The sequence below is a fragment of the Corythoichthys intestinalis genome, chromosome 10 (assembly GCF_030265065.1).
Source record: "Corythoichthys intestinalis isolate RoL2023-P3 chromosome 10, ASM3026506v1, whole genome shotgun sequence".
In the NCBI taxonomy this organism is placed as follows: domain Eukaryota; kingdom Metazoa; phylum Chordata; class Actinopteri; order Syngnathiformes; family Syngnathidae; genus Corythoichthys; species Corythoichthys intestinalis.
In genome coordinates this window covers 23,097,132-23,110,468 of record NC_080404.1, presented here as the reverse complement: position 1 = coordinate 23,110,468, position 13,337 = coordinate 23,097,132, and the positions used below count along the sequence as shown (strand labels likewise).

Below are 13,337 nucleotides of genomic sequence, written 5' to 3'. Positions count from 1 at the left end.
TCTGTTGTATTATGTTTTATACAGTGAGTGAATGTTATTAATTTGAAAGCACATAACAAATAAATGGGAGTGAGCTTGAAAAGATGACGCCTATGATTTTTTTTTTTTGCTATCACAAGCATGGATCAGGATCAAGACGGTCCATCAATCACAGAGCTCCTCTGTAACCTTCCTTGTTGCCATCTTGTGTAGATCATCAGCTTATTCATGCCAACCCTAACTCAATCACAGACTTCCACCAGAACCATAACGAATTACTGCAGGGAAAATTACAGTCATTTGTCTCAGTCGAGCCAAGTCGTATTGTCTCTCTTATTGTGGCTTTTTATACCATGGTATGTACCATTATCGTTGGCTTCTCCTCCTCCTATTCCACTATTTTGAGCTGTATTGTCAGCTATCATATTTTACAACAATAAGCCGCCAACCAACAAAGACCACTATCGTATGGCATTTGTTTCTGATATGACTGAACATGAACATCCTTTTGGTCTTGATGCAGTTTACCTCTGCATCTGAACAGTTTTACAATGTGGGATATGTGACTTGTGAGCTGCTGCTGTCATTACAGCAGGCGGGGGCGGGGTTTAATTGCTACTCTTTCATCTCACAATGAATTGCCACTTTCGATTTAAATTGTAACAGAAGATGTCAGTGGTTGGCACTAACATGACACTACCGCTCAGAAGTGAGTGGTATTTTTAAAATAGTATTTATTGTGATGTGGAACACATTTGATCTTTTAATTCAATTTACTGTAATTTCCCGAATGTAAGGCGCACCCGTGTATAAGGCGCACCCCAAATTTACTTGTAAAATCTAGGGGAAATTATTGTACCCGTTTATAATGCGCACCCTAATTTTAGCACCAATAAATAGAAGAATACAAGAAAACAGAGCTCAAGTACAGATACAGAAATGTCATTTCACTGACTGATGAAACACAGCACAAGCATAGCACATTGGTAGTTCAAAACATTACCATAAACTGACAATATTTACATTAATAATATGATTTGACAACTTCTCCAATTTACCAGAATCTAGGAAAAAACAAAACAGATGTGACTTTTCTTTTAAAGGCTGCTGTATAACTTGCTCGTTTCATCATGATGAATAAATGTTTCTTCCATGGATTGATACGGTAAAATGAAAGTGAGAACGTTTAAGTCGGAAATCCGTGAGAGCTCATCGCTGTCAACACGACAGTAACAATAGCAACTATTGTTATTTGGGTTTGAGTTTCCCGACGGACAGATATAGTTGACGGACACACACAGGAAGTGTGTTGTTACGTTTGTTATGGTCCGAGTTAGTTGCGGAGCTGCAATAAACGTTGACTCAAATGAGTTCAAGAAACTAAATTCTGTGCTTTATGAAAAGTGAAAAAAACAGAATTTAACACAGATGAAATCATTCGGCCGATAGAGTGAAGAATTACCGAAACAAAATGGTAACGTCACGTACCGTAATGGTCGGCAACGGGTCGCCGCATACGTTTCTTCAACACAACGTGGCCATGTCAATTAAAAAAAATCGGTTTATATATATATATATGTAATATATATATATTTCTGTCTCCATCCATGTACCCGTTTATAATGGGCACCATGATTTTACAAGTTGATTTTGGGGGAAAAAAGTGCGCGTTATATTCGGGAAATTACGGTAGATTTCTTATTAGCTTGTTTATAGAACGACTTTGCAACCAAACAAAGTGCAACCAACTTAAATTTTTTTTTTTACTTTCTTCTCCTTTAGATGATCCAGCCATCTAACACTTCATTTTTACAGATGAACCTTTTCAGAAACTTTAACTGTATGGTTTAAATTTAAAGAAATGTCAGAGACATGTAAACATTTGGATTTTCAGCAACTTTCATATCCGTGTGTATTAGGAGTGTGCCATCTTAGGCATCCCACGATTCGATTTGATTACGATTCAGGATGCTCTGATTCGATTTTTGAACGATGATCGCAGTATTGACGATGATCGATGCATTGTACAGTACTGTTTAATAAAGTAGCCAAACAAATTTATGTCCATTATTTATTTGAAATATCATTATGACTCAACAGGAAAGATGGTGAAGAGAATAGGTAGGGGTGAATTCCTTCAATGGAAACATGCCCATACAACAAAAAGCTGCTGATTTATTTATTTATTTTTTTCAAGAAAGTGCAAAAACATTAACCATTTTAAAGGGAGTACTTATTTCCCTCAACAATTCAATAAAATTTACACTGGTGGAATGAATTCCACATTTTCTGGACACAAACAAAGTGTCTTTAGAAAAAAAGACTTCTTTTAACCAATATATTTTGTTTTCACAGTGTTACAGGTGGAAATCACAACTGCTCTTGTCACATTCATTACAGCGCGCGCACTTCTCAACCCCTCTCTCCCGCAACAACAAATTTCTGTACTATTTCGCATGTTACTTAATCATGGTTTTACACGTTCTGCATATGAAATACACGTTAGCGAATTAGCTAATTAGCTTAGCGCTCGGCGCTAACTATTAACATCTCAAAAACAACAACATAAAGGCTAAACAGTACAAGAGGGTTCATGTACTCACCTCTTATAGACGCACACAGGTCTTAGCAACACACTCAGGACATTTTTCAATTGAAATGCCTTAAAAGCTGTACAGTAGGAAAGACAAGGAGCAACAAACTATCTCTCTTCCCGTCTCGCTCTAAAAAATAACTTAAGCACATTTTGTGCCTGCCTGTGTCATACACAAATTTATTTTCCAGTCTTTTAAAAAGGAGCAAATCTCTCTCCCAGTAACTTGGAGCATCCATCATAACGTTGTGCGTGCGTGCGTCCGTTAACGGTGTCCGGGCGGCAGACGTGTCTTGAATTTTGTTCGGCAACGAGCGTCCTGTCATAAAGTTATGAGTGAAAATCATCGTTTTTTTAACCTTTATGAATCGTAATCGAATCGGCACGTGTCAAATCGCGATGCATATAATAAGCGATTTTTTTGGAACTCAATAGTTCGAACATTTTCTGTTTGTCCCTTGGCTAGCGTTCAGTCAGACAACCAATAAAACACAACTACACTTACTGATAACTTGGGTGTGGGTAAACTTCTTTTCCCACAACTGCAATGATTAACATTTTCTGTTGGCTGCCATTTATTAATGAAAAATCTTTATTTTTGTTATTATTTCATTACAGACTGAGGTTATCAAGGGGCAGTGTGGCAGCGTGGGAATGACGTTCAGGCATGTGCCTGCCAGTGAAGGGGATGCAGTCCACGTTAGCATCGAGACGGTGACACCGAACTCCCCCGCAGCCTTAGCAGACCTTCAGCGAGGCGATCGCCTCATCGCAATCGGAGGTTTGCGATGTTTAATAAAATTGGACTGTGAGAGATTCTGTCCATTAAAACAAAGTCATCCATTTTTGTTTCTTTGGACAGGTGTCAAAGTGACATCGTCAGTTCAAGTGCCCAAACTTCTGAAGCAGGCTGGAGACAGGGTAGTGGTACTGTATGAGAGGCCGGTCCGCCACCAGACTCCGTCCCTCGGAAGCTTGGGAACTCTTCAGGAGGGATTTGGGCAAATGGAAGAGCCGGGTTTCATATCCCAACCAGGCGGATACGAAGAAGACCCGGCCCCCATCACCACTCTGTCTGACATAGCTGACAGTAAAGACATGGACTCTGAATTTGAAGAGTTAATTGTGGACTCCAAACCCAGCCAGAATGTTGGCCCCATCAGCTCCAGTGATACTAAAGATGATTTCTTACTCACAGTAAGCCAAAGCCCCAAAAAAACTGTGGCCAACTTGGCTTCTAAACCTATCGGGAGTATATCCCCCATCCTCAACCGTAAGCTAAACCTAGTGGGGCTTCAGTCACCGTTAAAGCCCCAACCTAAAGAATCGCCAAAGTCCTCACGACAAAAGGCAAACAATGATTCAGGAGATAGTTTGCAACGTCCCGCTATACCACCTCCACCACCACCATCTTGTCCCCCAGTGCCACCAAGACCTCAAATACGATTGTCATCTGCAAGCTCAGAAACTATTTTCACTGAAACTGTTGATTCTGCCGCAAACACAACTCCCACCACTTGTACTGTGACGACTACAATCAGCGCTTCTGAAAAATCTCCTGAAAAAGCTCCCCTGACTGGAACAAATGATGATATGGCTGGCACTGACAAGAGCGGTGTCAAACCCACTGAGGGAAAGTCTACCAGGCCATCAGAGTCCAGTGATGATGTTTCAATCTCATCATTTCCTGGTAACAAGGGTGACCAAGCAAAAGACAAAGTTTCAGAGAGTTCTTGCAGCACACGGGATAGTCTAGAAGAACACTCTTTCTGGGAGTCTCCGGAATCTATGTTTCGTAACCAGACAACGCGCTGGCCTAAGGCCTCTGTTGTATTTGAAGTGGAAAGCAACCATAAGTACCTTAATGTGGCTCTTTGGTGTAAAGATCCCTTTAAGCTGGGCAGTTTGTTGTGTCTGGGTCATGTCAGTCTCCAGCTGGAGCATGTAGCCCTTGAATGTTTGGCAACATCTTCAGCAGAGTATCAGAGCACATTTAGACTTGGACCTCCAGAACCTAGAGCTAACGTCAGTCGCACTGCACTACGCAGCCTCAGCACTCACAAAGGCTTCAATGAGAAGTTGTGTTACGGAGATGTTACTTTGAATTTTTGTTACCTAACAGGGGATGAATTAGACTACCCCGGACAGACAGAGAGAGAGCGTGAGGGAAGTCTCCATGATGAAGATATAAGGGAGCGGGAGAGGGAAAACATCTCCGCAGCCCCTCGAGATGACTTGGCCTATGGTTCCATGCAGCTTGTTGAGGTTCGCCACAACTTCCAGGACACTCAGTTCCAAAACCCTACCTGGTGCGAATATTGCAAAAAGAAGGTTTGGACCAAGGCGGCCTCACAGTGTATGATCTGCGCCTATGTTTGCCACAAGAAATGCCAGGAAAAATGCCTTGCAGAAAATCCTCTCTGTGTGGCGGCAACAGAACGCCGAGGAGCTGACCCTGAGGCCAAATCCACCATCAATCGCGCCACCACTGGCTTAACTCGCCATATTATCAACACTAGCTCCCGCCTTCTCAACCTACGCCAGGCCCCTAAGACGCGTCTGGTTGAACAGGTGGTAGATGCTGTGCCCGGAGCTGTGGATCCTTCCCCTAAACATACTCCAAACACCTCGGACAACGAAAGCAGCGACACAGAGACCTACACGAGTGGCGCTAGCCCCTCGAAACAACCTTCCGGCAGTGGGGGAAGCAGCAAACTTGTCCGCAAGGAGGGTGGTTTGGACGATAGTGTGTTCATTGCCGTGAAAGAGATAGGCCGTGACCTTTACCGAGGTTTGCCCACAGACGAGCGTTCCCAAAAACTGGAGCTGATGTTGGACAAGCTGCAGCAAGAAATCGATCAAGAGTTGGAGCACAACAACGCTCTATTAATAGAGGAGAGGGAGACCAGTGATCCCAGGCGTAAAGTCCTCATCGCTTCGGCGCTATCCAAGTCTGGGGAAAGACTCCAGGCACTCACTCTGCTCATGATTCACTATCGTGCAGGAATTGAGGACTTGGAGTCAGTAGAGAGCACATCCCCTTCGGAGCAACAGTGCTTTAAGGGAAAAGGAGATAGCTTAGAGGAAGAGGCCCTAATGGGAGCAGAGGTCTATGACAGTGACATTTGCAGCCCGGTGGAACTGCAACTGTTGGATGACATTACAGAGGAGCAGATCTGTGTGGAGGCGCTCCACTAAATAAGACTTGAAAGGAGAAAGTGAAGGAACATTTTGAACTTGTGTCCCCTTTTTTTTGTGGGGAAGGGTTGGAAGGGGTTAGACCTGGAGATTTTTTGAAAGGGGGATACCGTCCATTTTTTCCCCCCACCTCTCACAAAATACATAAAGAAATTTTATGCACCTGTTAATGAATTCATTCTGCACTGTGTCCATGCTTTAGGTTTTAAAGGGAAATGGAACACTAGTGTTGCTGGTACATTGTTGAATCAGGTTATTTTTCTGAGGATTCAAAATGTCTTTGTAAACGTTAGCCCCGCTCAATGATGTTTTCATTCGATGCAATTTTTTTTTGTGCAAGGAAAATAAGTTGTTCAACAGTGGTTTACTGTTAAGGTCAAATTTTCTTGAGCTGAGCACTGCAGTCGAGGCCTCTGACCTTTTTTTTCTGTTTTGAAGCACTTTTAAATGCAGACCTTTGTAGAGATGATTTTTTTTGTTGATTTCAGCAGCTGCAAAATGATTGTATTGGATATTGTTTTGATTTTAGTTGTATGACCTCAGCCGTAAAACGTGTTGTTTTTGATTGATTTAAAAGTGACATTGTCCCCTTGTTGATGGTTTTAAATAAATTCTTTGGGTGTTTATTTCATCAACGTTACATGAGAAACTGATTTATCATTGTTTTGTTTTGATTAATTTTTTTCTTTTCATCTACTTTGCAATTAAAGTGTGAGAAGACGATAACACTGGAGAACACAATTGCTGTTGTTTTATAGGTCTGACAGCTTTTTGTAATGCGTGTGAAATCCAAAACCAGAGTCAGTTTTTCTGTATCACACCAAATTTTTAAAGTATGAGATTCCCGCTTTCTTAAAAAGAAAATCATAAAACACTGTTCTTAACGTATCTGCTTATTTTATACACTATTTCAAATATAAACGTACATTAAATATGAAACGGGTACAACTGCAATGCTTATTTAACACTTTTGTGCATCTAAACCACATAGTAAGTAGGTAAACTATGTAGAAAAAGAAACTCGACGACGTTAAGAAAAACTGAGATCAATTTTGGATTTTGCACCCAAAAATGAGTTCCAATCAGCTTTCACACCGAAAACCTGAATTTTCCCCCCTAAACTGTTTCCTAGTGTTTTAGTAAACAATTTTCTGTGTGATATCATACATGCCATCTGCCTTCACGTGTGATGGGAATGCCCATATGTGTGTCCTATTTTTTTTCTTTTTTTCTCTACCTAATCCATCGTTTGAAGTCTTTGACATTGTCTTTCAGTCCTAACAAGCCACGTAATCCCTATCTGCTTTTGTCCTATATCTTGAATACTCCTGAAGAGCAACTGGAGGTATTTATTTCTAATTTAATGACAATTATTTCTGTTGTTATTGCCACTTCAATTATGTTATCTACAAATACATTTTGATCCCACTATTAGATTGCCAGAAATGTATCTGGTATCTGTTGGTTATCATTGGAATGATAATAAAATTGAAAAATTGTCGCTAAAAATGAACACAATGCAAGGCATTGCACAATACAGGAAGTCCTCGGGTTACGATGTCCTCGACCTACGTCGTTTCGACTTTACGACGCTTGAGCCTCGTCTGTCATTCAATCCCCAGCGCTGTAGTTTCTGTTTAGCTAGTGCATAGTGCTGTTTTTGTGCACAGGTTGTAAAATTGCCTTTTTTGCTCTCCTTTTTTCACACATTATTGCCCCAAAGAAGAAAGCTGGGTCTTCTAAAAGAAAAAAAAAAAATATGGTGAAAGGGGAGAGCGACTAGCATTGGTAAAGACTTACGTTGCATTTTAGACATTCTAAAAGCAGTTTTGTGTTAAAACATACCTTACGTCAGGGGCGGAGCTTTGGGGATTGGTGGCGGCACCCTGGCCCAAGATTTAGGGGGTCTAGTTTGCCGGCGTAAAGGGGGGTGGTTGGCCGAAGGGAGGGTCAGACAAAAAGGAATATGTGCAGAGCTGTAATATAGTGTGTAAATGTTAAAATATAACCCCCGCTCTCCAGCCACAGCCGGGGCCCTCAGGGGCCTAGTTTGCTCGGCGTGGTTGGGCGAGGGGAAGGTCAAACAGAATGGTAAAATATCTCAAATCCCCCCGCTCGACTGGTTGTCTGGAGGGCCCTGCTAAAAATGTTCCACTAGCATTGCCTCCGCCCCACACATCGACGATCACCTTGAAGGGCCCGCGAAAGTGTAGACAGGTCTGCAAAAAAAAACATCTACTAAGACCCCCACACGACGGAGGGTCACCTCAGAGAGGCCCGTTTCTACTTATCAAACCAGGGCCCTATCCACATTTGTTCCGCCACTGCCTCACATTGGCAACAGTCGAAGTCCGCGAAACATTCGGTTCACGGAACGTAAAAATAAGGACAGTAATTTAAGGAATCTGGTTGCATGTATGCGTCAGGATGCAATGTTGATGTGTTGAGTTTTCTGTGTCCCTAAACGCACCCCGTGTCTGTCTGGAGTGAGAGAGTGAGGGAGAAAGCTGTTCACAATAGTCGTGTTCTGTGCTTTTGGTTGCAAATAAACCACTGAAAACCCCAACTCTTCATTCACCTCTCAGCAGTAAGGGTAAGTAGAGCATCTCTTTTGTTTCTATTTCAATGTTTTCAATTTTTTTAGACAAAATATTTTGACGTAAATTTTTGACTTGAATGGTGAAATCCGACTTGCGCGGAAATTCCGTTTTCATCACTAGTATAGGAACAGAACTCATTCGTAACTCGAGGACTCCCTTTAATAGAAAAGCTACACTAATCGGCACCAGAAATGTTGGTAATGAAACCGGTATAAATATTCCAAATGCTGCAAAATTAAGTCATTTTATTTGATAGGATGTATTATTTGATCAAGTGCTCCCTAATTTAAATAACTGCTGTGCTCAATCTCTGTCAAGTTTAGTTTAACTCATAAAGACCATTGATCTGGCCTACAGGACACCTAAATAAACAGATATATTCTTTCCAGCCTTTACCATCTTCAGTAGTAATCATTTATGTTGGATTATTTCTCCCAAAAAAATAATCCAATAATTAAAAACCAAGAAAGCAAAAAAATACCCCATTAATTCCACAACACAGCGTGATTAATGGTGCACAGACAATCAACATGAGATGATCACATTCACATATCAGCAATACATATCAAGACTGAAGTATGATTGCGATAATCAATTAGTCTTTTGGATTTTAGTTATTGTCCCAAAATAATTCTACGCCTAGAAAAATTATGTGACATATTCACCCCGCCAACTGCCCATATATAGCTTGGATAGGCTCCAGCACCCCCGTGATGTTTATGAGGATATACGGTTTGGAGGATGAATGAATGAAAAATTATGTGATGTTAAAATGATTTTATTCAAAATTCTGCCATAACTTCAAATATAACTGCAAATTCTTATCAGGCGGCGTTCAAGATAAATTAAGTGGGATGGAGCACTTTTAACACAATGAGCAAATGTCCCTTCGTATTAGAACCTGTAAAATTCTGAGGTCCCGGTCTACCAAAACCTAGTTTTGGGTTTTTAGGTTCTAGGGACATAATATAAATGGGGGCAGGGGGTTGAGCATAGTCTCATGATATCGCAAGAATGAAAAGCGTAAATGTAAACGTCTCATTTTTTTGGGAAAATCTATGTCTAAATTGTCTATCTCACACTAAAACTTGACATCGCCAAAAGCCTTTGTAGTAATTTAGATATACCGTATTTTTCGCACTACAAGTCAAACCTGATTATAAGTCGCACCAGCCATAAAATGCCCAACGAAGAGGAAAAAAACATATATAAGTCGCACCGGAGTATAAATTGCATTTTTTGGGGAAATTTACTTGATAAAATCCAACACATAGAACAGATATGTCATCTTGAAAGGCAATTTAAAATAAAAATACAATAGAGAATAAAATGCTGAACGAGTGTAAAGTATGATAATGTTGCATGCTGCATGAACAACAAAATGCAAACGTGGCCGGTATGTTATCGTAACATAGCTATTAAGAGTTATTCAGATAACTATAGCATCAAGAACATGCTAACAAGTTGTCACTCAAAATTACCAAAATAACATGTGAAATGATATAATAATGTGTTAATAATTTCACATATAAGTCGTTCCAGAGTATGTCGCACCCCTGGCCAAACTATGAAAAAAAACTGTGACTTATAGTCTGAAAAATATGGTATTTCATTCCCATAGTATATATTTAAATAGTATATAACTGTACAACTGTAGTGTATTTTTCCCCTTTTCAGTGTTTTCCTATAAACCTCCGTAAAAGTGGGAAAAAACACTGCCTGTATTGCTACCAAATTGAATAGGATTGACCACATTTTTTATTTCTCACTTGAACTTTGTCACACTTTGGTAGGTGTTTGTGTATGTTGGCTGAATGACCTCGATACATGTCACAGTTTGTCACTGTACAGATTTTGTGCAATATTCTTATGTTGGATTTGAAACAGAGGATTAAGAATGAATGTCTATATTATTTCCATTTTGTTTTTCAATGTTTACCCTGCGTACTTCTCCATTAAAGTGTGCGCCCAGAACTTGGAGAGGTGATCTTCACATTGTAAAACTCCCCTCTAATCCTGCCAAACTTTGCTTTTGCCTCCGCTGCTGCTGTTACAATGTGATCGACCACAGTACTGTTTCTCACTTGCTTGTGTGCCCATCACAGCTTTTCAGCAGGTGAAGATGTGTTTGGTCTTCAAATGATTGGGATTTTGTGCAGTTTTTCTGAAGGTTCATCTAATGAAGCTTTATTGTACTTAACCTAAATAAACAAGTTAAATTGATTGATTGTGGCTTGTGGTTGATCTCCGGCATAAGAATTAAGCTCAAACCCACAAAGCAACAACCTATTATTTCAGTGAACGTTACTTGAAACAAATGGAGGGACAATGCCAACTTTTGCGTCAGGCGTACATGGATGTATAAAATGTCTGTACTTGTAACTTGTTTGAAGGGACACTTGTTTAAGTGACTGGACATATGTATTTTAATTGATAAGAAATGGGATATAGATATATCACGTGAATGTGAGTGGACTGACAAAGGGTATAGCTTAGGCACAAAGGTGTGTAGTAAGGCGTTACATTTATTCTGTTATGTTTACTTTGTTTTGAGAAAAATGTACTTCTAAGAGTAGTTTTACCATGCTTTACTTGTTCATTTTCACCAATGAGACAGAGCAACAATAATCACATGACTCCATTATACCAATCACACGTAACAATACAGTCACATGAATACACACAAGTTTGCAGTCGGCAGTCCTACCATAATACAGTAGTGATCCCTCGTTTTTCACGGTTAATGGGAACCGGAACCTGCTGTGATAAGTGAAAAACCGCAAAGCCGCCCCCCCCCCCCCCCCCCCCGAAAAAAAGAAACTGCTATATTTTAAGCCAAAACAACTGTTGTGTTTGAGAGAACTATATGTCTATATGCTGCCATAGCAGATTCATGGCGCATTAAGCCCCCGAACTATTTTTAATATGTCCGTTTTACCCTAAAAACCCCTGTTTACAGACGTCAAGCAACCGCTTTTGTTTTAACACAGCCGTAAAACGAAGGTAATTAATTATATTTATTATTGAAAATGTCATTTTTAACTTAGAATCATTAATTGATGTCTCATATTCCGTTTAAAAAAAAAAAAAAAAAAAAAAACGACGTAAAAAAATTATTCACATATTTTAAACTTTTATGTCACAATGAAAAAAATGGCATCTGTAAAAATGTCATGGATATCTACCTCATAACTATCGCTTAATTGTATTTTTTGTTACTGTCGCATTTTCGCCGATATGTTAAATGATAAATAATCGATCCAAACAAAGAAAAATTGAAAAAAAAACCACACGTTTAAAAGGGTAAATATATGAAAAAGAAAATCTCGACCACTCCTTGATTTCTGCGATTTCTGCATCGCGACCCTTGTTATATTACCATGTTTCACCCATAAAATCCCCCAAAAATCCAGCTGTGGCCATTCACAGCTGTGTCTTGACACTCAGTGATACATGCTACATGGAGTTTTTGGATCGAAACAAGGTAAGTACGCGATAATATCTCGTTAAAGTCATGGCGTCTGTAATTCTGCTCTCGCATGCTCTCACCTCCAGATAGGGTTTTGCTGTTTAAAAACATTAAAAAAAAAAAAAAAGAAAAAAAAAAAAAGCCCTCCTGTTCAAAATTTTTCTTCCCGCAGAAAATTGAGATTTTAAGCTTTCCAATGATGTCTCACACATGCATATCGGACAATTTTGAAAGTTAGCCAAATATGGGGTCTCAATGTGGAACTTCAGGTCACCAGAGTGTTTTCCGCCATATATATATGTTAATAATTGGTTTTTAAGCACTTCAAATGTAATACTTTTGATAAGTTTTAAACGTGTTACTGTCCCACTGAATTATTTTAAAACCAGAATAAAGTAGAAAAATGCTTATCTTATTAAATGAGTCCACTTAAATTTGCTCAAACTGCTCACTTACACACAGCGAGTTGCTACAGCAACTGTTTAACAAGTTAAACGATGATTGACGCATGCGGCGCTTTGAAGTTTTGGCTTCCAAGGCATCTCTGACAAGATCAAACCCTAACATCTGTCAGTCATCGTTAAGTTTAATAAGCAACTCCGGTGCACTGTCTGACCAAGAAAAGGAGGACGAGGGAGAGTGAGACTGTGATCGGATCGAGACAGCTCATCTGTATTTATTTTTTTTAACTGGTAAAAAAAAAAAAAAAAGCGCGATGGACTGAGGGCAAGAAGTTTAAAGCGTGAAGTGGCGAGGGATCCCTGTAAACCAAAATCTTCGAATTCCGACTGAAAAAATATACAGAAATAAAACATCAGCCATACCCTGTCCAAAGAGCATGAAGCATGGTTAAACATTTTTTCTACCATGAAATTAAAACAATCATATCTCCAGGTTTCTGTGGTCTATCTGTGCTGGGAGAGAGTTTGAAATCCATACTTTAAGAAATCTTGTTGGCAGCGCTCCATGTTAAATGCTGTAGCATGGCACTTTAAAGCAAAATGACTGGTCATGGGACTCGGAGGAAGACTTGCGACTCCAAGCTTGTGTTTGGTCAAGTAAATGTAAATGAGTAAATGTAAATGTAAGGCTGAACTACCGACCTCTGCGTGGCAACAATAATCACATGACTCCATTATACAATTCAGACGTAACGATATGAACACGCATGCTTGTAGTCGGACGTCCTATGATCACGCCGGCCTGTTCACATGGTGTCTTTAAAAAACTGGGGGGAAAAAAAAAAAACCTAACATAGAGCGCTGCCGTCAACATTACCCAAAAGAGTGGATGTCAACCTCTCTTCGGAGATATGATTGTTTTAATTCCTTAGTAGAAACTATATTTTCTCCACTAAAGGGCATCCATGCTCTTTGGACAGGTGGTATTTCAGTTCTGTAGACTTTTTTTTAGTCAGAAATGGAAAATTTTTGTGTATTTTTGGCCAAATATGGTCATGTAATAGGTTAGGGTTAGTTGAGTAATATTATTTTGAAGT

At 39.8% G+C, this 13,337-nt stretch overlaps 1 protein-coding gene across 1 annotated transcript in view; it reads left to right on the top strand.

Moving 5' to 3' along the window:
• pdzd8 (PDZ domain containing 8) overlaps positions 1-11,090 on the top strand; it is a 74,758-nt gene extending 63,668 nt beyond the window's left edge. The window contains exons 4-5 of the mRNA XM_057848124.1: positions 3,191-3,353; positions 3,435-11,090. Coding sequence (XP_057704107.1) covers positions 3,191-3,353; positions 3,435-5,770 — 2,499 coding nt within the window. The 3' untranslated portion in view covers positions 5,771-11,090. The remainder of the gene's footprint in view (positions 1-3,190; positions 3,354-3,434) is intronic.
• Positions 11,091-13,337: the final 2,247 nt, after the last annotated feature.